General features: G+C 34.4%; 2 protein-coding genes, 1 long non-coding RNA gene and 1 pseudogene across 8 annotated transcripts; 2 read left to right on the top strand and 2 right to left on the bottom strand.

Moving 5' to 3' along the window:
• Nucleotides 1–462: 462 nt before the first annotated feature.
• On the top strand, nt 463–7752 carry LOC149520130 (uncharacterized). 4 transcript variants are annotated; one of them, XR_016331971.1, is made up of 4 exons: nt 463–600; nt 868–966; nt 4289–7337; nt 7428–7752. It is a non-coding gene; the product is annotated as an uncharacterized LOC149520130 (long non-coding RNA). The 4 variants fall into 4 exon arrangements; XR_016331969.1 differs by having other exon boundaries at nt 4289–7752; XR_016331973.1 differs by having other exon boundaries at nt 850–966; nt 4289–7752.
• Nucleotides 7753–9008: 1256 nt separating this feature from the next.
• Nucleotides 9009–11352, bottom strand: LOC111317857 (serine/arginine-rich splicing factor RSZ21-like). Of its 2 annotated transcripts, none has more exons than XM_022920335.2 (6): nt 11184–11352; nt 10916–11025; nt 10620–10708; nt 9893–10118; nt 9483–9605; nt 9009–9382 (listed from the first exon to the last, which is right to left on the bottom strand). In XM_022920335.2, the coding sequence occupies exons 2-6, from the start codon at nt 11002–11004 to the stop codon at nt 9376–9378; spliced, it is 534 nt and encodes a 177-aa protein (XP_022776070.2). In that variant the 5' UTR covers nt 11005–11025; nt 11184–11352; the 3' UTR covers nt 9009–9375. The 2 variants fall into 2 exon arrangements, with proteins under 2 accessions (XP_022776070.2, XP_022776071.2); XM_022920336.2 differs by having other exon boundaries at nt 10916–11017.
• A 4170-nt stretch (nt 11353–15522) lies between these two features.
• Nucleotides 15523–16567, bottom strand: LOC111317415 (centrosomal protein). Its single transcript, XM_022919841.2, has 2 exons — nt 16333–16567; nt 15523–16069 (listed from the first exon to the last, which is right to left on the bottom strand). Exons 1-2 carry the CDS (start codon nt 16531–16533, stop codon nt 15875–15877), a joined length of 396 nt encoding a protein of 131 aa, XP_022775576.1. The 5' UTR covers nt 16534–16567; the 3' UTR covers nt 15523–15874.
• A 1970-nt stretch (nt 16568–18537) lies between these two features.
• LOC111317856 (putative potassium transporter 12) lies at nt 18538–24869 on the top strand (annotated as a pseudogene). The gene is made up of 9 exons (XR_016331955.1): nt 18538–18948; nt 19671–19898; nt 19996–20244; nt 21330–21380; nt 21837–22097; nt 22400–22452; nt 22547–22661; nt 22791–23045; nt 23689–24869. The product of XR_016331955.1 is annotated as a putative potassium transporter 12 (transcript).
• Nucleotides 24870–25162: the final 293 nt, after the last annotated feature.

Genomic DNA, 25162 nt, shown 5'->3' with positions numbered 1-25162 from the left:
ATTTTTTTACACAATTTTTTTTTCAATTTAACTATAAAAATTCATTATAGACTTTATTTTTAACTTTTTATATTATTGTAATATCTACATATTTTTACAAATCTAATGATACTCATATTATATATTTTTTTAATATTTTATTTTTTATCTCTAATATCATTTTTTATTTATTATAATTATTTTTCTCATCAAATTTCAATATTTAAAATTTCTTTTTAAAAAAATAATTATTCAAACAATGTAATTACAAATCATGTTATTTTGAATTGATACATTTCAAAATATAAATTCCAAAATTTTTTAAAAATTTAAAATTTCTCATATAAACACACTTCTAATTTATATGAATTATCTATAACTATAAATAAAAATTATCCCCAATTATTGCCCACACACTTCAGCAAAATCGTAAAAAAGAATTGCATAAGTAATTTTGCAATAATGCAGATCTAAAAGGTTCTCTCTCAGCACCTAATCAAACTCTTCTCATCTCTCATCAATTCTTGCTTATGGCTTTTCTCAAACACCTTTTCAAACCACAACACTTTTCTCGATAACGAATTGACCTTTAAGGAATATGCTAAAATTTGGGTTTTTTAGGTAAGTTTTTTTTTTCAACTTGGTTTTGAGTTGATCTCTATGTTTTTGACTAGATTTTATCATTTTCTTCAATTCTTTTTATTACTTTTTTTATATAGATTTTTATTATTAAGTCATAAAATTTTGGTTTTCATTGTTTGTTTATTTTTTTTATAATTTTTTGAAATGAGTTCTGATTATTGATTGATAAAGTTGAGGATTTGATTGTTTAGATTAGGGTTTTTGCTTTTTACTATTTTTTTGATTTAGGTTTTACAATTGTTGAAGCTCCTATCTTGAGTGGAAATGGGAAAGCAAGGGAGTGAATGGTTTTGGATGATGAAGAAAGTGTTCAAATCATCTTCTAAAGACTTGCATGTAAAAAAGGTAACTAATTTTTGTTGGTTCTTGGATTTTCCCTATTTAATCCCGGATATGATTGCCTAATGTCATAAGAAATTGAAGATTAAATTTGGCATAAAAATTTTGATTTACAATTAGTTCTTGTTCCTATATCTAGCTATTTGTTTTAAGGGTTTGAAAACCTCTTAAACTCTTTTACTCTCCTTTCTCCTCGACAACAAAAGAACAAAGCAACAAGAACATGCAACAGCCATGGTTCTTAAGTACTGATTGAATGGCAAAACTCTCATCCATATGTAGATTTTTGTTTGGAATCAACATTCCATTCAACCTATCCTAAAAAACTATAAGCATATTGCTGTTGTAAAAAACAATTGCATAGTCTCCCTATCTGCATAGGCTTTTTGCTTCTAGAGGTGGTATAGCTGATCAATACATTTATTTCTAGAATACAACAATTAACACACACTTGAGCTGCATAGAATTGGCAGTCAAGTGATTTTTTTTGTTTTAATTTTTATCATATCATACCCCTTTAATATGGCCTCAAACGTGCATGAAATGGAAAAATCTTTTAGTGCATAAAGTTATTTCTCTGATTGCATTGATATAATTGATGTTTCTCTTATTAGTTTGAAATGATGCAACATGCTGTCATCTGCATTGTAGTCAAAGTAACTCTACTACCAATCTAAAATGCAGTAACTATGTGAATAGTAACAAATGCATTAACTATATGAATAGTAATAAGATAAGGGTGATAAAAAAGTTTAATCTAAATTTTTAGTTTCAATTTCTCCTATAAGTTCTTGAAATGTGTCCATGGTAAAGTTTTATTATAGAAATTAATAGACATAGTCATTGGTTTCTTTTTTGCATTAGTGGTGCTTCTTAATACTAGAGTTATAAATTCTAGACAATGCTAATGTCCACTTTATGAATGATAGGCCCCTAAGAAATTAATAAACATACAGTCAATTGATTAAATGTCAAGACTCTCATCCATATATAGTTTTTTGTTTGGAATCAACATTCCATTCAATTTGTCCTGAAATACTATGAACATACTCATGATGTAAAAGCAATTGCATGGTTTCCCAACCTGTATGAATTTCTTGCTTTTGGAGGTGGTACAGCTAATTGGTGCATTCGTTTCTAGAATACAACCACTAACGTACACTTGAGCTACATAGACATTGGCAGTCACATGATTTTTTTATTTTGGTTTTTATCATAGCATACCCCTTTAATATGGCTATAATGTGCATGAAATGGAAAAACCTTTTAGTTTATAAAGTTGCTTCCCTGACTGTATTAATATAATTGATGTTTCTCTAATTAATTTGAAATGATGAAACATGTTGTCATCTGCATTGTAGTCAAAATAACTCTATTACTAGTCTAAAATGCAATAACCATGTGAATAGTAACAAGATAAAAGTGATCAAAAAGTTTAATCTACATTTTTAATTTTAAGTTCTCCTATAAGTTCTTGAAATGTGTCCATGGTAAAGTTTTATTATAAAAATTAACAAACATACAGTCACTAGCTTCTTTGTTGTGTCAGTAGTGATTCTTAATACTAGAGTTACAAATTGTAGATAGTGCTAATGTCCACTTTATGAATGACAGGCCCCTAAGAAATTAATATACATATAGTCAACTGATTGAATGGCAAAACTTTCATCCATATGCAACCTTTTATTTGAAATCAACATTCCACTCAACCTATCCTGAAATACTGTGAGCATATTGCTATTGTAAAAGCAATTGTATGGTCTTCCCATCTGCACAGGCTTCTTACTTCTTGAGGTGGTACAACTGATCGATACATTCATTTCTAGAATACAACCACTAACACACACTTGAGTTGCATGGACATTAGTAGTCAAGTGGTTTTTTATTTTGGTTTTTATCATATCAACCCCTTTGATATAGTCTTAAATGTGCATGGAATGGAAAAACCTTTAAGTGCATAAAGCTGCTTCCCTGACTACATTGATGTTTCTCTAATTAGTTTAAAATAATGAAACTGTTGTCATCTGCATTGTAGTCAAAGTAACTTTACTACCAATTTGAAATGCAGTAACCATGTGAATAATAACAAGATAAGAGTGATCCAAAAGTTTAATCTACATTTTTAATTTCAAGTTCTCCTATAAGTTCTTAAAATGTATTCATGGCAAAGTTTTATTATAGAAATTAACAGTCATATAATCTTTGGTTTCTTTTTTGCGTCAGTGATGCTTCTTAATACTAGAGTTACAAATTCTAAACGGTACTAGTGTCCACTTTATGCATGACAAGCCTTTAAGAAATTAACAGACATAAAGCCACTGGTTTCTTTCTGTTTGTATTAATATAAAATTTTTTTTATCAAATCTTAAAAGCGTTTTAGTTGTATTATATGTTCTATAATTGCTAGGAAAAATAGTTGATTCAATTGAAGGAAAAGGCAAAGTTGAAAGGATTTTATGTTGATCCATAAGCTAAGCTTTTTTTTTTTTTTTTTTTTTTATCATTCAAATCCATGGGCATGTCTTTATTGTGACATTTTATTGGTTCATGATTCTAAATTCTAAATAATAACATGTTGTGAACGTTTGTTTTTAGTATCAATGTCATGCATCCAAGGACGAGAAAGTTCTTGCAGCTTTTGCTATTGAGATAGATAGCTTACTGATTCTTGTCCAAAACTAAAAAAAATGTGGATTATGAGAATCAATTTCCCACTTTTCGCTATGTGTATGTTGTATGTGTGCATGAAGTGGATTTCCCTTTAAGGGCTTAGATGTGTGTTAAGATATCTGGTTGAAATAACCTTGCTCTTTTGATAGTTTAATATCAGCATTCATGTGCTGGTGTTTGAGATATTTTATCTAAAATTCAATTGTAGTATGTTGTTTGTACAATTTGAAATTGTTGAAACTTTGGGCAATTTTTCATTTTGATAATGTAACTCAAAATTGAAAGTTAATGTGATAAATTTTTAGTTATTGTGAACTTATTATCAAACTTGCACGTTTTGGTATGATGCTGTATTGTCAAACTCTAGGTCTCTCTTTCTAACACTATGAGCAAACAATGACTGTGAATGTATTGGGAATTATTTAATACTTTTCTAATAAATAATTAAAATCTAAATCTAAATTACTGTGTTTACTTTTAAAAAATGCAAATTTTCATTGATGTTTTTCTTAAAGTGAACAAGACAAGAATAAACAAGCTTCACCTGGATGAACCTTATATGACTTATGCACATCTTTTACTTTCCTACTTCCTTACTTTCTTTTTTAATATTTTATATACTTGCAATGTCTTAATTTTTAGTAATATATGCTTCTAGATACCCTAATCTCAAGAGTGTGAAGGAATTAGTCTACAAGAGGTTACGGGAAGTTGAACAAGCAAAGAGTTGTTTTGACTGACAATGCAATTGTGTCTGCATCTTTTGCTTTTACAAAATTTCATGTTGGTGCTAAACATTGCTAAGCACACTTTTTTTGTGTTGAACATTTACATACCCTAAATCCAATTATAGAAACAGCTAGCAAAATATCAAACAGGAAGGCAATAATTACTTTGATTTCTCTTTCCAAACCTAACCTAGGCTGGCCCCCTCTTTGCCAAGCATTTGTCTATCATCAAACGGTGTGTAATCATTTTCAATTAATTCAAGCTAAAAATTTTTTTTTCAGCCTTAAATTAATACATAATTATATTTTTACACTCGCAAACGAAGCATGAATTTGAAATCTAGTAGTATATAAATTAAATCTTTAAATTAACCTGAATACACGAATTGATTGCATAATTTGATCGATCACTAGAATGCAAAACCATGGTAAATTACCCTGTGAAATCATTCAATACAACTATGAAGTTAAAGCACTGTCTTTAAGAAGTTATGCTATATTTAGAGTAAAATTAACCAAATTTGGAAGAAAAATGCTGACATCACTACCAGCAGAGTTGACTCCTCCAAGTCAGCATACAAGTGGACGAAAAAGATGATATGGCAAATACAAATGGATAAATAAGATGATGTGGCAATTTACAATAAAATTAATAAATTTTAAAAACTTAATATATTTTACATAAAATAATTAAAATTAATTAGAATTTTAAAAACAACAAAATAAAATTAAAACCTGATTCCTCTGACTTAGGAAAAAGGAAAATCAAATTACCTCCAATTCTCAAATCACAATTTTCAGTTTCTTGACCTAATGACTAACAAAGCTTAAGGATACGTATAAAATATGGCTTCAAACCCCATCATCCTCATTCCTCTCTTATCTAGTGGACAATAAAAATACTGAAAATTTTCTTGGAGGACATTCTCAAAGAAAACTGAAAGCTTCTTTTTGAGTATGTCAAGGAATTCGAGCTCCTCCTTCAACATCATTTGAGGGTGATCTGTCTCCATATTTCTCAGTTCTATATTTCTATAGCCTATCTTCACCATATGTTCCTAAGCAAGACCAAAGTCTTCTCATTTGGTCTCGCATGAAGACTTGACATTTTGGGGCGACCCCAAAAGCACGCTCATACAAAGGTTTCCAACACCCAGTCATTGAATACAAGTGATTGACCTGCGGATGGTTGGTTCAAATGGTAAAATCAGTGTACCCTTATATTTTTGTAGTCTGCATTCAGATACATCGGGTGGTTATAAAAGGATATTTTCTCATAAATTGGTTACATCCGACATAGATGAGCCTACTTGAATCGACTGAAAAATGGATATATTAGATAAAACATAAAAACCTTTTGTCATTAAATATTAAAAAAAAAAAAAGAATGTAAGTGGTTGAACTTCAGTTACCAAATCTAAACATTAATTCATATTTATTTTTTAAACCAAACAATATAATCTATTCTTTCCAACCCCAGCGAAAAAAAAATTGTAAATTCCTGGTTATATTAACTAAGTAAAAGGAAATGCCTGTGAAAATAATAGGAGATTTTGGTGGAAAAACTATTTGGTACTTGATTGATTTAACACGTGTTAGGATAAAACCAGGGTCTAAACTATTGGCAAGAAATGAACCATAGCTGAACTTTGACTAAGGAGAATAAACAATTATTTATCATAAATTTAATACTAAAAATTAGACTAAAGAGAACAAAGAAAATGAGTTATAATTTTTTGTTTTTCCTTTTTTCAACTTCAAGGGTTTGAAGATCTACTTTGAGTAGTGTTCCAAGCTGGAAGCATAATCTGCAATTACAGATGAAAGGCAAAGCAGGCCAATGGTCTGCTGTGCCATGACTCGGGATGCTAATTTCTAGAAATCTGAAGTGATATATACTAGACAAACACAAAAATTCCCCCGTCGCAGAGGATTTAAGCATCTACAACTTCAGTTCTCTCAATAACAGTCATTTGGTATTTTTCAGCTTATTCATAGCAGTTACAAATTGCAATAACAACTTAAACATTGACAAGTTTAACATCTCTTCCTACTTCCTCATCATCAACATTATTTTCTAAAATTCCTTTCTTGGAATCAAATAAACATACAACACAAATTACCCACTTCATCATATTTCCCAAACAAATTAACCAAGTGTATACGCAAGTGAATAAAACGCTTCCAAGTTCATGATTGCATCCATATAAGATGCCGCACAGCCTAATGATAATCCCCCACACAAAGAAAACAAGAATCAAAATAAGTCCTCGTCCGCTACAGTTCCTGCTAATATAAGCCGAGAACTTCAATGCTTCAATCCCATATTTCTCCTCCAGTATTGAAATTACTAAAGCCATGTTCCATCCTGCATTCCACTCAAAGAACTTAACCAACAGTGCTGTAAAACCAACTCCACGAGCAATGGTCAGCAAAATATCAATGTATGACCGACTTTCAAAGCTCTTTACCATAATACAGCAGTTTGTTACAAACCCTGCTAAGCCAAGTAGAATAGTAGTTGACAAGAGATGAACACATATTGATGTAATGAAGGGACCTTTTAACCTTGTTTTCCGTATCATCATCATCATCATGTCTCTGGTGATGACAGGTTTCTCCGCTGCATATATCATCGATGCTGTAGGAATGATCATGATTATGTTGAGGAACTCCAGAAGCTGATAAGGTATCAGGTAAAGAAAGCAGAGTTGAATCGATTTAGAGAAAAAATTCATTCCCAATCTTTCGTATCGCCCAGCATCATAATAATTATGCAAGTAATATGGAAGCTGTTCGAGAAACTTGGAGATTTCAAGGAATATCCCCTGGAGAATGATCTCAAAGAAAACCAAGAAGCAGTAAAAAGGAAGGGAGCTGAAAAAGCCAAAGATAATGAAATTGGTATTTCTGCAGGGAATTGCTAGAGCTTGTTTGAAAATATCAAGGAACTTTAGCTTCTGCGTCAACATAATTCGGGTATAATCCTTCTCCATGCCTCTCTCAATCACTTATTTATGAGTTCTGCGTAAACAAAGATCAAAGTTTTACCCTAGTGGTTAATTGTAGGAGTAGGAGTGGCTAGAAAAGATCACTTGACTTTCTGCAGCAACACCAGGGATACAAAAGCATCCTCAATCCTTGATTTGGTCAGGATATTGACCTTGACTTACCATCTAAAGTCACCAAGCAATAGCAAGATCAATGGCAATGCAAGCAAACCACTCCTTTCCTACCTATCACAGAAAATAAACGTGGATTCTTTCTTGTCGATATATGAAATTATTGTAAATTAAAACAAAGAAAGGCTTGTAAAATCATTTGTCGATTCTTTTAGCGTTGTACTGATATTGACATTCTTGGAGGAATTTTCAAGGAAGAACTACTTTGTTAGCGCTCCGGGATCATGCTTTGGGTAATTTACCTCAACCACTCAAAAACGTTGAGACAAAATCCAAGTATTTTTTTTGTGCAGAATTTCACAAATTATTTAGTCATAGGTTAAACAAAGTTTCAACGCTTTCAGTTTTCTTTATTATACATAGCGTTATGGGCAGCGAGGGGAGAGTCAGATATTTTGGTAATTTATCATTAATTACTTCGATAAAGTTAATCAACCATCAAGAAAAATATTATAAGCAGTGTTGAACTCTATAGGTCCATTATCAAGAAAAACAGCTGTCTGAAATTTGTTCTTCATATAGTTCGGACAGCATATATATGGAAATGATTCTACCATAATTTGCCTAAAATGATTCGCCAGGTGAAATGCAACCACCATTAAAAGTTATTCTGAACTAGCACTGCCAAGCATAATACTGTACGGAACAGAGCAATCAAAATTTCAAGATAGGAATGGACCGAAATGGCAAGTCAAGCCATTTAGCATTAGCCATATCAACGCATGAAGATTTCTGTGAAATACAGCGCCCAAACAGACTAGCAAATATACCCAAAAAAAAAAAATTTTTTTAAAAGGATGGAAAACGTGGAAAGACATTGCAGAAGACAGGATGGTTACTCCCCAACTACTTACCTTCGGACATTCACAGATAATCATTATTTAGATCCTCACTAAATAAGTTGGTGCAGGTTGAAGCAGCTTCCACGCTGAATGCAACCTTCAAAAACATGTTGACACTATGCAGACAGAAAGGATGCCATACCATCAATTTCAAATATGTCTCCGAGCAAATGTATGAACATCCTACCCATCATCAACAAATAGTACTAGACAAGATCAAGATAAAGTAGTATTGACACCTCGCAAAGTCAGCTACCATGGAAGCAAAGATCAAAGCTAGATCAACTCTTTGTTGCAGAACACGTGCTAAGAAGGGGTCTTGCATAACTCAAATTTTTGGGCTGAATATGAAGCAATGATACAAGTAGATGACGAAGGGCAGAGAAGCTAATAACAGGAGACCAATTAATGCTTCATCTTCTTAAAAAGGTCGAAGCTTTGTTGCAGATGCATACACCACAACAAGGTAGCAACCACAATTTGTTTGTTACTACTAGGCACTAGCGAATTCAACATGTAACTCAAGCTTCTATAATATGCAGGAGCGATGACGAGTAGATGAAGTGGTGCAGAGAAGCAATGAGAGGAAGAAACCATGTGCACTTAGATGCACTTCAAAGCAAACCTCAAAACAAAACATATAAATCCTTTAGAATCATCCATCTCAAAAAGACAAACTTACCATACTAAGTGAACATAAAACATAACAGATATATAAGCAGATAACAATGTGAAGTAAGAAAGAGACCTCCCAGTTTCATATGCTGAAGACATCAAACCACCGCAAAATGGTGTCCAAGGCACCCCTTTTGGCGGCTGAAACACTTGGCAGAGTAGAAGCCATGCAAAACCACAGGTTCTAACAACCTCATTGTCACGGAATGAACATAAGTAACATAAATCTCTTTTGCTCAATGAACATATTAGAACTACAGTATTGCATATTCATTTGTCATATATGTCATCAAGATTTACTTCAGTTCAGGCCCCGCTTTAATCTCTGCAAAGGAATTTAGGCAAGCATATCAAATTGGATCTATAATGCAAGTATCAAAAATAAGATCCCTGATGATTCAAGTTATTCAATACGCATGACTTACCCATTAGCATAAGGTGAATCACGACGAGAATGATGATATGGAGGTGACCTGCTGTAGCTGCGACCATGACAAGGTGATATGCTGCAGTGCCGAGGAGATCTTCTCCCATGTGGACTATAGCTCCTGCCACAATGAGCCGGGAAAATTAACAAGCAAATTTTTTCAGTAGTTCACGCACTTGTTCAGATCATCAATCATTAGCAGCCAAATAAAGTTTAAATAAAATAATAAGCCTTCATTAAATCCATTCAAATAAACTGATAAATACTTCTTGCCAGTATAATAATAACGCTATTGGACACATGGATACAATGCAGTCCTAAATTGTTGTGCCATGCTCATATTAAATTGACAGAGTTAACTTGGACTAAACCATCCAATATAAACAATAAAAGAACGCTTAAACACACCTGCGCCCATACCCATAACTTGGACTCCTACGGCGACGAGGACTGGGGCTTCGACGTCGCCCACTTCCTAGGCCTCTTGAGCCAATGCGCAAGTGGCATTCTCGAGCAAAGTGACCAGGTTCACCACACTCATAACACTTCAAATCCTCACCCCCACCACGGCGCCCACCACGGCCTCCACCAACTTTTGAATTATGAGAAAGTTCCACACGCCAACCATTCTTGCCTTCAAGGAGAAAAAGATAAACAGTTAGTAAATTTCAGAACAGTCAATAAAGCAGGACAAATCAGAAATCTGTCATTTGAACCTGAGGAGCCGAAAGAACTAAAGCAGTGTCAAGTAAAGAACCTTAGAATTAATTTGATAAGCAACCATGATGAACTAAATAACTAAAAGAACAGGATGCCAACAACTACTAAATAATAGCAACTTGTGGAAATAGAAAAAAAAAATCAGCAACCAACTTAAACAGTTAGGATGTATCTCTAAGCTAGATATCAAAGCTCAATAGTCAACGTATTTTAAGCATATGCAGCACATGAAGTGAGGAGAGCAGAAATAATCAAACAAAATCTAATTAAAATGATGAACTTTTATAAGGACATTGGAGTACATAACCCCCATATTTCAAACAGGTTTGGGAACTACAACAAATGGATGAAACAAACACCAAAAAGATCAAGATTCATAGTAAAAATTGGAAAAAAAAAAAAGAAGTATAATTACCATCCAATTCGCGGATTGCATCCATAGCATCCCTGCGATCATCAAACTCAACAAATGCATATCCTGGTGGCCTTCGAGCGACCCATACACTGGATTCATTTTATCAGCAACTAATCAATCAATATACCACAACCAGTATTTAAAACAAAAAAAATGGAAACGAAAACTTGTTTCAAGTGGCACAAAGCAAAACCAGAAAATCTTCACAGTTACCATATAAATTTAACCCATAATGACCCACCTCTCAATCAAAAACCATTCTTTTCTTCATTCAAAAAAATAAGATAAAAAATTACCTGTGGAGAACGCCGAAAATCCTAAATTCGTCTTCAAGATCCCTCTCAGTGACCCGAGAATCCAAATTCCCGACATAAACCCGAGACATTCTCGTAAAATCACTGAACAACTTAAATAATAATTAATAAACAAAAAACAAAGAAAGAAAAATCAATGGTTCTGATTAGCGATTAGGCTCGTCAAAAAGAGATCATAGAAAATTTAGGGTATTAGTAGGAAATGATCGAAGGAGTAGATGTAATGAGAGAGAAGATGATTAGGTGTTACCTTGAGGAAATTTCTAGGGTTTTGTCCGAAACAGGAGAGAGAGATCGAAATTTGAAGGAAAAGATTAATTAATTTGGCTGTGCTGGAGCCAATCCCAAAGCTCTAAAACCCTAGAACAATAAACGACCCAGTTTTCTAAAATCTAAATTACAACTGATTTCTGTTTTTCAAAGCAAATCGATTTTGCTTTGCTGATATAATATTGTAGACTGTAGTGTCTAATATGGGCCCTGGCCAGTGGCCACCAGAGCACGAACCTGAAGGACTATGGTTTTGTTGGGCTGGGATGATGCGGTCTTCAGGTCCATACATTTTCCTCCTAAATACCAGTTCAGAAATGAAAAAAGAAACAACAGAAAGTCAAATAAAATTATTGTTACAATAAAAAACTAGTTGACGAGATTAGAAAAAAAAGGTTACGAATGGTAAATTTTGGTTTAGGGTCGATGTCTTTTATAACCTTTAAAAGTCATTGGCATCTTTTAAGTTTTTTAACTTTTGGGTACAAAATGAAAGCTTGAAGTCTACTGTGGATGATATTTGAAGGCAAAATGTGAGAGGTTCTCTTATGTCAGTGCTTCACCAAAGTTGAAATTGCTTAAGCCTGTCATTAAGCAACTTAATAGAAGGAATTATGTTGCTATTTCAAGTAAAGTTGAAATGTTGCGCAAAGAGTTAGTCAACTTGTTGAGTAAATCTTTTGCTAATTAAGCCTAATGATATTGACTTAGCAAAGGCATCAAAAGCCAAATCCTCTAAACTTGTGAAGATGTTAGCAACTGAAGAAGTCTTCTATAGGCAAAAGTCCAGAATACAATAGGTGTAAATAGGTGATCAAAACACAAGATACTTTCACAAGGTTATGAGGGCCAGGAATTCTTATAATGAGATTAGGGTCTTTTATGATGTTGAGGGAAGAAAACTCACATCTTTCGATGACATAAATCAAGAAGCTATTGATTATTTCTAGAAGTTACTTGGTGCACTAGATCCTTGTGAAAGCATTATTCTCTAGTGGACATTAAAACTATATTAAAGAAATAATTCTCTGAGGAAAGTAAATCAATCCTGGCTGGGAATTTCCTTAGCAAAGAGATTAAAGATACTCTCTTCTCCTTACCAGATGAGAAAGCTCTTGAGCCGGATGGATATATTGCAAAATTTGTCAAAGAAGCATGGCATATTGTAGGGGAGGATTTCCTCAAGGCCATTCATTATTTTTTCAATTCTAGAAGAATGCATGCTGCCATAAACTCTACTAGTATTACTCTAGTGCCTAAAACTCAAAATCCCAATCCTATGGCTGATTATAGACCTATCTTATGTTGTAGCACAGTATACAAATGTATTGCCTGGATATTGGCTAACAGAACAAAAAAGTCTCCCTGAAGTAATTATTCCTAACCATTCAGCTTTTGTGGAGGGGAGAAGCATCACACATAATATCCTTCTTGCTCAAGAACTAGTTAGAGGAAATCATAGGAAGCATATTTTTCCAATATGCACTTTCAAAGTCGATCTGAGGAAAGCCTTTGATTCAGTAAGTTGGAATTTTCTAAAATGAGTTTCGAGCGCGCTAGGCATCCTTGTAAACTTCCTCAATTGGATACATGAATGCGTTACTACTACCAGGTTTTCCATATCATTGAATGGAGGTTTGGTGGGCTATTTGACAGGTGCAAAGGGAATTAGGCAAGAAGATTCACTATCACCTTACCTTTTTGTGTTAGTAACGGAAGTCTTATCATGTATGTTAAATAATGCCAGTTCTCAAGGACTGTTTCCTTATCATCCCTATTGTCGAAACTCGAAAGATCAAAATTAACCACTTATGCTTGGTAGATGATCTCATGCTTTTTGTGAAAGGTTCTTCACAAGCAGCTAAGAAAGTCTAATCTATCTTGCAGTTTTTCTACACAATATCTGATCTGAAATTAAATCCAGCTAAAAGTGAGTTGTTTCATGCTAATGTTTCTGCTTCTAAGTTACAAGAGATCCAAGTTAGTACTGGGTTTAGAATGCTGAGCTTTCCTATCAAGTCTCTAGGGGTGCCACTCTTTTCTAAAAAGCTAAATGATTAAGATTGTCAGCCTTTAATCCAAAAAATAATTGCTAGAATTCATAGCTAGGTCACAAGGAGACTTTCTTATGCTGGCAGACTGCAGCTTATAAAATCTGTTATGTTTAGGCTTCAAAATTATTGGTGCAACATATTTTTACTTCCCGAGAGAGTTACCAAGAAAATGACTCAAGTTTGTTCTGCTTTTCTTTGGAAAGGAAAAGAGAGGGATGCAAGAGGAGCAAAAGTTAGTTGGAAAGCCATTCGCTACTCAAAAAAGGAAGTGGACTAGGTCTTAAAGATCTTATAACATGGAATAAAGCATGTCTTTTATAATGTATTTGATCTTTATTTACTCAAGCTGGTTCCCATTGGGTAACCTGGACAAAAGCTTATCACTCGAGGGGAAAAAGCTTTTGGCAAATTGATTATACACAATCTTGTACTTGGCACTAAAGGAAACTTTTAAAGCTAGGAAGTATTGGCAGAGAGCTCATAAAGCACAAGATTGGAGATGGAAGCAATACTTCATTCTTGTTTGATAATTGGCTTAATGATGGTCCTCTAATTACTTCTTGTGACAGAGGAATAGTATCACAGGTTGCAATCCCTATGAATGTAACTGTGTTGTATTTGCTTTCTTAACAAATTATTGGACTCAGAAGCTCACTACTCCGCTACAGATGAGGGGTTTATAGCAGAAGTTGGCTGGCCTCACCCTTACTAAAGAAAAGGATGTTGTTGTTTGGCAAGCATCAAAATTTGGCAAATTCATACTTTCAAATACATAGGACTGGATTAGGGATAGAAAACCCACTATGGCTTGGCAAAAATTAGTCTAGAATTCCTCATCACTCCCAAGACATAGTTTTATCACTCGGCTTGCAATTCTTGGCAGATTGAGCACACTAGCTAATATTAAGAGATGGTGTACTCATTTGCCCAAAAATCACTTAATACTTCTATGATATAAAGGAAAAGACGAGAGATCATATTTTATTTTCTTGTGACTTCCCAAAGCAAGTTTGGCAATTAGTGTTAACAATGTATGAGATTGATCGTAGATTCCACAGTTGGCAACAGGCGTTTGACTAGGCTATTCAGCATACTAAAGGTAAAACTTTTAAGGCTATGATTTTGAAAGGAGTGGACAACAAGCGTATACCACATACGGTGTGCGAGGAATTCTCTAAAACTTGACATTTGTTCTCTAACTATTTGAAGATACTTTGCAAGGCATAAGTTTGATATGAAGTTTCGCTTTTTAAAATATGAAAAAAAACACAAGTGATCCCACTATTAGTTCTGTATTTAAAAATTGGGAGATTGTATAAAAAGTGCTGAAAGTTCATTCTTTAATTGTTGACTGATACCGGAAGTCCTGCTTCTTTGGAATAATGAAACACCATTTATCCAAAAAAACAAAAAGTTATTGTCATCTTCTCAATTCTTATAAATTGATACTTCACAATTTTTGTTGATTAAATAAGTTTTATTATCCCGTACAAGTATCCATTATCTCTAAATAAAATCAAATGAATTAAACACTAAAGCACTAATTAATGATTAAAAAATACTTTAGAAAACTTTTTTTTATCTTCTTTACACTAAATTAGATATGTATTATGATAACAATTAAAAAAAAAAAACCACTGGAGACATATGCAGATTAAAAGAGTTCATAAGTCGAGTCCGAGCTTGATTGAAATTTTTATCCAAAGTCCCCGTTTGACCGTACCAATTCTCAAGCTTGAAAAATCTTGTCCAACACTTGTCCAAAGGAGGTTCAGACTCTCTGACATCTGAGTTCCGTTTCTTTGGAAAAAAATAATGTCCAACTGCGCATCTGAGCTATTGGTTAGTTTACTCCCTCCACATGATTAATTCATTTTAGACTGAATATTTCTCACAATATAGCATCGACAATAATCCTCCCCCAACATAGAGAATCATGTTTCATGAATTGTAAGCCTAAATTCCCATAACAGACAGGAAGACTGCATTTGTTTGCGAGAGGTTAACTTTTTAAGCACAATCATCTTGCTGTTACATTTCATTGAAACCAGGTCGAATCGTAAATGTTACAAAATCTTGAAATCCTGGTAAGTATCAAACAAATTAAAATGGGGGCATCAACAGTTTCAACGGTCACATCTCAACAGAAAATTAAACATGTAACTCCAGCTTTATACCATAAAGAAGCAACGAAGAGGAGAAGAAGTGGTGCATACAAGAAGTATAATTGGGGAAACTGTGAGAGCTAAGTTGCAGCAAGTGAAATAGCAAAAGAGAGCTGTTTTATTTCAAAACCAACCTTCCAACAGATGACACGAACACAAAAGACAGCAAGCCAATAGAAAATAATCCAAGCACACACTTTCTACAGAGTAGAAGGTATGCAAAACCACATGTTGTAAGTTCAAACAACATTATTGTCAAGAAACCAACATATTAAACATAAATCTGTTTACCCAATGAACCTATTAGAATTACAGTATTGCAAAAACATTACCCACAGGTGTTATTAATCCAGATATGTTTCAGATCTGAGTTTAATCTCTACGAAATGAAGTACGCAACCATACCAGGAAAGCATGAACAAAATAAACACTTAAGCTACCAATTTACATGGCTAAGCCTTGTCGGTCTTCTTAAGTTGATTGTCAGCTTGAACATTCGGCTTTGGAATAGGCTGAATTCTCTGGTAAGGATTCCTAGTCAATGTCTCTCCCCTCAAAGCAGCTACATATCGGTCATTGGTATCCTCTTTCCGCTGAAGCTCCCCAAGGTATTCCGCCAATCGCTCTTGGTTTACTTTCCCCATCATCTGGTTAACCAAAAACAAAATAACAACAAATAGCATCTCCATTATAAAATACTCTCTATTTGGAGCTCTAAATCCAAAATATATCAGAGCCATTATTTCCCAAACTAACTCTTCCAACATTCAGGGACATGCGTTTCAACATTTTGTAATGAAACAGGCAGGTAAGCATCAATTAAACAATGTAAAATATTTAACTGATAATTAATCGAAGAAATAACAATTGATCGAACTCATAAACTGATTAGAAAAAAAAGGGTGCTTACGAGAGATTCGGGGCGGGCGTTTCGGCGCAGCTGTTCCTCCAACTGAGGATTACGGGAGTTGGTGAGCTGCATAACACCGTAGCCTATAACACCGGGAACGACGCCGCATATGGTAGCGAAAGCCAAGAAGAACGGCTTCGAATCCCTTGTCCTCCTCACTATCCACCGCCAGGTTTCGCTCTTTTCCCACAGAATCGACATTGCCTTCCTGTCTCTCTCTGATTTGAGTAATTTCTCATTTGTTGGTTCATTAATAACCAATCCCCAGAAGACCCAGACAGTTCCTGATTCCTAAGCCCATCTGTGGCCTTTTCTCTTTTTGGGCCAGGATGATTTGGGTTGCGCCTTAGGCCCTTTCAAACCTAACAATTCCATGATACCATATTTTTTCCTCAGAACCTCTCCTGGTCAAATATGGCAGAGGTATTCTACAACATGTTCCAATTCCTGAAAATGCTATGTTGCTGCTTAATGTTATGATGGTTAGTGTCATTGACCTTCCCTAAATTCTAAGGGGTGTTAGGAGATCAATTTGTTATGTGACTCTGTTGTCATAACCTCAACTGATGATATTGTTATGTGGCAAGCTGGTTTGTTTTCCACTTCCAATCATTACTTAGCAATGGTTGAGAGATAAGACTCCAAGGTTGCCTAAACATCCATTTATTATGGCTGGCAGTACTTGACAGATTGAGCACTTTATCTCGACTTGAAGACTGAAATATCAGTTTGAGCAGATGAGGTGGAGGAGTCTCATGATCATCTCTTTCACTTTTGTGCATTCGCAAAGGATAATTTGGAGAATCTTCTTATGTTTAGAGCTTCCAGGGACTCGTAGGTTGAATTCCTCCAGATTATTTAGTATTCTTAAAGCAAAGATTTGGTATATTGACATGTTGAAAGCCATCTAACCACCATATATCTACCACATCGAAGTTTGCTGGTGCTGTCCTTACAAGTACTAGTGTCCTACAGACAGTAGACACCTCATTTTATTTTTGGATTTTTTGAAAGGTTTTTTTTTTTTTTTTAATTCAGATTAAATTGAATTGAATTATTAAAATAATTTCCTTTTAGGCTCATTACGGTTAATTCAAGGTTTTTTTTTTTACCTAATGATAAAGAAAATGAGGAGGCATTCGTTCAAAACTACAAGCTTTATCTTCTCTAAAGAACTCCTTAATTTTTGGATCAATGAGTTGAGGATAATTTAAATTTAATTATGATTTGAAATAAAATTTGATTTTCGTAATTCATAATTAAATTTCACTAAGCCGAATTTACAGTACAATTTTCATTCCCAAAGTTTGATTTGCTTATTGCGTCTTGAAAATCGAATATATAAATGGTTTTCTTCTACATTTGCGATTTCTTGCCAAAAAAAAACCTTTGCTATTTGTTAAACAAAAACCACATTTTTCATTTGAATGATTAATGCAAATTGGTCAAAAAAATTAATGCACTTAACTTTTACTTCCTTATATCCATCTTTAATTTTTTTTATGAATTTAATTTTGATAAATAATTTTTTAAAATATTATATTTAATTAAAATTTTTAGATTTAAAAAATTTTAATTTTATAATTTTATTAAAAATAATAAGATTCAAAAAATCGATAAAAGATAAATATAATAGGACATTATTTGAGTGTGCCTTTTTTGGAATTATGTTCCAAATATAATTCTTTTTATTTCAAATTAAAAAACGAAGAAAGCATATTCTTAGAAAGAGCTGTCAAAAATACGAAGTCTTGACGGAATTTGGATAAGATGATGTCTGCCTTAAGGACATTGATTGGTATGACAATTGACAACTCCCATTCCCTGCAAGACACATTATAAAAAATTTCTAAAATTCTTTTGTCCTAAACCCTCGTATCTCCGATTATCACGCAAAAACTACTACTAACATACGCACTTTATTAAAAGCATCAGCATTAAAAAAAAAAAACCCCAAAAAAGGTGTTCATTGGCGTAGTCACCAAAAGCCAACGGAAACAAAGACGTTTCTCATCAGAAACTAAAAAGTAAGCAGTAGCAATCTTTTTCTCTGTTGATCTCACTGTCCCATCCAATTATTATTAATCAATGTTCTGGTCTCTGCACGATTAGTTTGGAAGAGACCAATGAAGAATATAAGATTAACCTCCCAGATCTACCTTAGAAGAAAACAGTGAAGAAGAAGAAAATGAGCAAGCACTAAACACGAAGGGGTAGTTTTTTTTGTTTTTCTGTACAAAGAACCAAATACTGGGGGCTGAGGTTTTTCTGAGCCAAGGAAAATAATAAAAAAAAAAGTCTTTCTTTACAAAGACGGAAGCCATTTAAAGTGAGTTTTGAAGGGTTTTTGAGAATATGGAAGAAGATCAGATTGAAGAGAGTAGCAGTGCGAGACTGACTGCCAGAACTTACAGTGGTGGTGGGATGGCTGAGTCAAAGTGGGTCGATGGTAGTGAAGTGGACTCAGAGTCACCTCCTTGGTCATTGCTTGATGAAAATGACGGCAAAGAAGGGTATGGATCTTTGCGGAGGAGACTGGTTAAGAAGCCGAGGAGAGTTGATTTCTTTGATGTTGAAGCCATGGAGATTGCTGATGCTCATGATCACCACCCTAAGGTAATTAATTTGATTGTCTCCATTTCCTTTAAAATTCTATACCTTGAAGATATTTGGATATATAATTTTTTTTTCCTCTTCAAAGTCTTTGCTTTTGGCGTTTTGTTGTATCAGTGTCGCATATTATCATTACCGTACTGCTTAAGACATTGGAAAATTGGTAGAAAAGTTTATGCCTGGGACGACTCTATTTTTCAATTTCTTATTTTGACCTTTTAAAGTTTAATAAATGAAGAAATTTTGCATCTACAAAAATAAAGAAATAAAGAAGTTTAGAAAATACTGTTGCATTCTACAGAGCAGGTGCTGTGATTGAAGCGTCCCCAAGTTTCTCATATATTCATTTCGCACAGCTTGGTTCATCAATCAATTTTGTATGATGGACTACAAATTGGACAACTTTTGTTGTTTCTAGTAACTGGGGTATAGCGCAAATAGTGTCTTCTATCAAATATGTGGAGTAAATAGTCTCAGGAGAAAATTATTAGGTTCTCAGGAGAAAATTATTAGGTTCTCACTTATAATAGCTAGGAAATTATACAGGGTACTTTTCTTTCCATGGTGATTAGCTTTCTAATCTGAGAATGTATGAATTTTAACCATTGAAAACCTTATTTTGTTTTCAAAAAGTCAAGAATTGTTTGATCGTTTTACAAAGGAATTGACATTCCAATATGCTCAACTGTATTCTCTTACTAAAATGTATTACTTTAATTGATCAGGACCTTTCAACTTGGCGCACTCTTGCATTGGCATTTCAAACACTTGGGGTCGTGTATGGTGACATGGGGACAAGCCCTTTATACGTTTTCAGTGATGTCTTCAGCAAAGTACAAATTGAATCAGATGTGGATATCTTGGGACTTTGTCACTGGTGATGTACACAATTGCTCTAATCCCGTTGGCAAAATATGTATTTGTAGTGCTTAAAGCCAATGATAATGGGGAGGGTAAGAGCTTCTATAGTAGGATTCCTATTCACTTTACTTTTTACTAGTAATATTGAAAATCATTTCCCTGTTGACACATAAATTAATGCAATTGTAGGGGGAACATTTGCACTATACTCACTGATTTGCAGGTATGCGAAGATCAACATGCTGCCAAATCGTCAGCCAGCGGATGAACGGATATCAAGTTTTAAGCTCAAACAGCCCACTCCAGAGTTGGAAAGGGCTTTAAACATAAAAGAGGCTTTGGAAACGAGATCATCCTTGAAGACCCTCCTGTTGCTGTTGGTTTTGATGGGAACTTCCATGGTCATAGGAGATGGCATTCTAACCCCAGCAATATCAGGTAGATAGATGCGTATATATCCTGTGTTGAAGTTAAAAAACATATTTTAAACAAATAGTCTTTCAAATTCTGTCTTTATCAATTTTATGAATAGCTGAATGGTATTAGATGCATTGAACCTGAATGTATTGTTGGCTTTGTTTAGATGCAGTAAAATTTGTCTCCCTACTATTTAGAACTCAAGATCTCTTAAGAACGCAGGCTTTTTCTGATTCATATGGTTCAAGAAAATGCTTCACAATTCATGGTTGAATGATATAATAGATTCTACCTAAGAAAAAGAAAAAGATTGGGTACAGTCCATTATTTCCATGTAACAGCTTTTGGGACAGACCTAAAAAATTTTATGCTAAGAGAGCAAGCACTTCTGTTATTCAAAGGGTCTTCCATGTAACTTGAGCATTGGAGCATAACAGATTCCTTGTGGAGAATCAATTTGCAAATCTATGAAGTTGAATAGACAAGGTGAATTACGTATAATTTTTATTGGAGGATACTCAAACCTTCAAATATGCTGGAAATGAAACTTGAATTTGATTTTAAGATAAACATCTTAACCATCTTTTCTTCAAGTGAGGTTCAATGTCCCGGGTTTACATGTATTTCACTTCTACACCTTCAGTTGTGCATCTTTGTTAGAAAAACTTATAAAGGTTCCTAGAACATTTCTTTGATATCAAATAGAACCTCAAAGTTAACGTATGTTTGGTGTTCACTGTATTAACTGTGCAATTTGCACACTGTAAGAAGGTCACAATCTTGCAGCCACTGCTTGTTATAATTGATTTTTTAATAGTGAAGTTGCATATTTGAGTTCACGTGTACTTGCCTAGCAAATATCGTGAACTCAAACTGTTTTTGTTGTCTTAATAGCTGAATTGGCAAAATGCTTTCACTTTCTCTGCTTTATTGAATTGATTGCTATTGCTATGTGTGAGTTTTTCTATTTCTCAAAAACTAGAGTGCTCCTAATTTCACCTGCTGGTATGACAGCAATGTCAATATCTTTTTGACATATTGAATTACTTCAAAATTATATGCCTGGGTTAATACTGATGTCAGGTTGTAATGATTTTATGTTGCAGTTATGTCTGCTGTGAGTGGTCTTCAGGGTGAAATAAAAGGCTTTGGTACAAGTGGGTGCTTTTCATTATCTTTTGTCTCATATAAAATATTTATTGTTCATTAACTGCCAAGAACTTCTATAAAATAATTGAAGAGATGAAGTATTTATAGCATATGGAGGATAGAGGCATAAGGCAGCCATCATATGATTCCATTGTTTCCTTTCTTCCATATGATACTCAATGTCGATTCTCATATTTATTTGAAGGAGCGTCTTAGAAAAAAAAAAAGTTTTTGATGGTGGGTTGGAGGTAGTGGAGGAGCCTAAGTTTGATTGCTAAATCACAGTTCTACTGGGCTGGATGAATATTATATTATCCACTGGGTATTAATTTTTATTAAATATGCACCATCATATAAGGCAGTTCTTAACAAATAGATAATGGTTCTAGCTTTAACCTATAAATTAATTATGTTTTAGAGCGATGAACTGTCATAATTTTTCTTTATCTACCTGTTTGTTACAGCTGCATTGGTGGTTGTTTCAATTATAATCCTGGTTATGTTGTTCAGCATACAGCAGTTTGGAACCAGTAAAGTTGGTTTCATGTTTGCTCCAGCACTTGCTTTGTGGTTCTTCTCTCTGGGTTCAATAGGAAGTTACAATATAGTGAAGTATGATATTACAGTTATGAAGGCATTCAATCCTGCTTATATCTATTTTTTCTTCAAGAAGAACAGCAGAGATGCATGGTCTGCTCTGGGAGGTTGCGTTCTGTGCATTACAGGTATGTTACGCTTTTAAAGCAGACCTTGACAGCATGGAAGCAATGTTTGTCAAACATCAATATTCATGATGTCCGAGTGGAATACTGAAGCTGGACATGCTAGAGAATATCACAATGCATGGATCTGTTTCTGCATTAAGTCATTAGAATTTGTTGATATATATTAATACATTTTCAGAACCTGCAAAAAAATAGCTTTAATGCTTTTCTTTGATGTTGAGATGAGTAGCTTCTTTGTATGAAGTTTTAGAAACAAGTACAACCCCCTTTCAGTGGCATAACATGTTTCTTTGTTGTTACAGGTGCTGAAGCGATGTTTGCTGATCTAGGGCATTTCTCCATACAAGCCATACAGGTTGATTCTTCCTTTAATTCATCTCTTTAGTACTTGAAGAATGACCTTTGATTTTCATTATGCCTCTTATGATTAATTTGTACTGCCTGCACAGATGGCCTTCACCTTTGTAGTCTTTCCCTGTCTTCTCTTTGCATACATGGGCCAGGCTGCATATCTAATGAAATACCCTGATTCTTCAGGAAGAATTTTCTATGATTCTGTGCCAGGTAACAGTTGCCAACATGCTGATTATCTTCATCTATTTCTCTATATTTTCAAATTTGTACTCAATAAATTTTAGATTTTAATAATTGCTGATTTTGACACTTCATATTTTGCTTCTTATGAACAAACAGATAGCATTTTCTGGCCAGTTTTCGTGATAGCCACCATTGCTGCCATGATTGCCAGCCAAGCAATGATATCTGCTACATTTTCATGTGTCAAGCAGTCTATGGCTCTTGGATGCTTCCCAAGACTGAAGATAATTCACACCTCAAGGAGACTGATGGGTCAAATTTACTTCCCTGTGATAAATTGGTTTTTAATGATCATGTGTGTTGTTGTTGTTTCCATCTTTCGCAGCACTGCAGATATCGCCAATGCATATGGTTAGCAACTTTTCTTATTTCAACCACTATTTTTCTCTTTTTGCCTCTCTGGTTCCTGAAAAGTATCATTTTCTTTTATTCAAAATATTCTAGTGTTCTTTTGGATGCTTCTCCCAGTTGAGTGTCTGCTTTGGTGAAGTCAGGAACTACACTACTACTTTTACTAGGGTTGTACGTGGCACTTGGAAATTTTACTCAATAATATAGATTGATTGTATTTCATATATATTTGCATATTTGCTGATTTACAGATTTGTTAATGTAAAAACTGCAGTATATTACATAATGTTGAACTGACGAATTTATAATGGCTGATCAATGATGAATGCTTCCTCATGTCATGGTAGCAACACCCCCAACTTTGTTTTGAACTTATTTGGTTTTATTTATTTCATCAGTGTCTATCCTGTCACTTATTTGTTGTCTTTGTGTTATATAATGTTTTGTTGATTTTGGTGCTTAATTGAGTTTAAAACTTTGTATTATTGTTATGCTAATGAGTATTGAGTAGAATTACTGGTGTCTGAATTTCCACCAAAATCATAATATTTATGAGCAAGGAAAGGGCTGATTAAGCTAGTAGCTTCTATTACTAATCTTTTGATGGTAGCTTCTCTAATGCCTGTCTAAATTGTTTTTGCAGGCATAGCTGAAGTTGGTGTTATGATGGTCACAACCTCGTTGGTGACACTTGTAATGCTTCTAATATGGCAGACCAATTTATTTATGGCTTTGTGTTTTCCACTTGTATTCGGATTGATAGAGCTTATCTACTTCTCTGCTGTTCTATCAAAAGTTCTAGAGGGAGGCTGGCTACCACTCGTTTTTGCTACTTTCTTTCTCACTGTGATGTACATTTGGAGCAATGGCAGTGTGTTGAAGTACCAGAGTGAGGTCAGAGAGAACATATCCATGGACTTCATGCTTTGAACTTGGCTCCACACTTGGGACAGTGAGAGTTCCGGGGATCGGTTTGTTATACAATGAGCTTGTCCATGGCATTCCCTCAATTTTTGGGCAGTTTCTACTTAGCCTACCTGCCATCCATTCTACCATTGTGTTTGTTTGTATCAAATACGTCCCTGTTCCTGTGGTCCCTCAGAGCGAGAGATTTCTTTTCCGAAGAGTTTGCCCAAAGGACTACCATATGTTTCAGTGTATTGCTCGATATGGTTACAAAGATATTCAAAAGGAGGATCACCATGCATTTGAGCAACTTTTGGTTCAAAGCCTGGAGAATTTCTTGCGGAAAGAAGCTCAAGATCTGGCCTTGTAGAGCAGTTTGCATGAGGTGGACCATGATAGGGTTTCAGTGAGCTCGAGGGATTATGGAACCAGGGGTAACGAAGAGCTTAAAATCCCTTTGATGCATGATAGAAGATCAGAAGAAGCGGGAACTTCTACCTCAGAAGAAGCTTCAGCAGCATTGCCATCTAGTGTCATGTCATCAGATGAAGACCCAAGTTTGGAATATCAGCTTTCAGCTCTGCGAGAAGCAATAGATTCAGGATTTACATATTTTCTGGCACATGGAGATGTGAGGGCCAAAAAGAACTCCTTTTTTCTTAAGAAACTTGTCATTAACTACTTCTATGCATTCATAAGGAGAAACTGCCGAGCTGGCGCTGCAAATTTGAGTGTACCTCACATGAATATCTTGCAAGTAGGTATGACATACATGGTCTGATGTGTTTGCCATCCATCAGAGCTACCATTTTATTGATTCTGAACACCCCATTGCCAGTTCAGATCGAGGGTTAAGCTAAGAGTGATAAATATTTGTACATCGGGGTTGGCTGCCATTGGAAAATTTATATTAAACCTGTAGTTAGTGTGGTTTTTTTGAATTTTTCCTTCGCCTCTTCACTCATATATCACATTCAGCATCAGTCGAGTCATTCGTTAATGCTTTTATCGTTGACATTGTATGGCGTCTGCATGTTGTCCAAGCGTAGGAATGCCATCGTTTTCTCAGACCAACAAAAAAAATGTATTTCTTTTTCGAGTCAAGCATGTTACCACCTCAAACATTGAGTGAACTTGTAATTGATTGTCTATAATACACTGGTCCAACTCCACGGTCATTTTCTTTATTCATAATACGTTCTTTGTAATCT

Source organism: Durio zibethinus, chromosome 2 (assembly GCF_047325235.1).
Source record: "Durio zibethinus cultivar Kanyao isolate XHJ-2024 chromosome 2, ASM4732523v1, whole genome shotgun sequence".
Classification (NCBI taxonomy): domain Eukaryota; kingdom Viridiplantae; phylum Streptophyta; class Magnoliopsida; order Malvales; family Malvaceae; genus Durio; species Durio zibethinus.
Note: the sequence above shows the minus strand (reverse complement) of the source record. Positions and strands in the feature narration are given on the sequence as shown.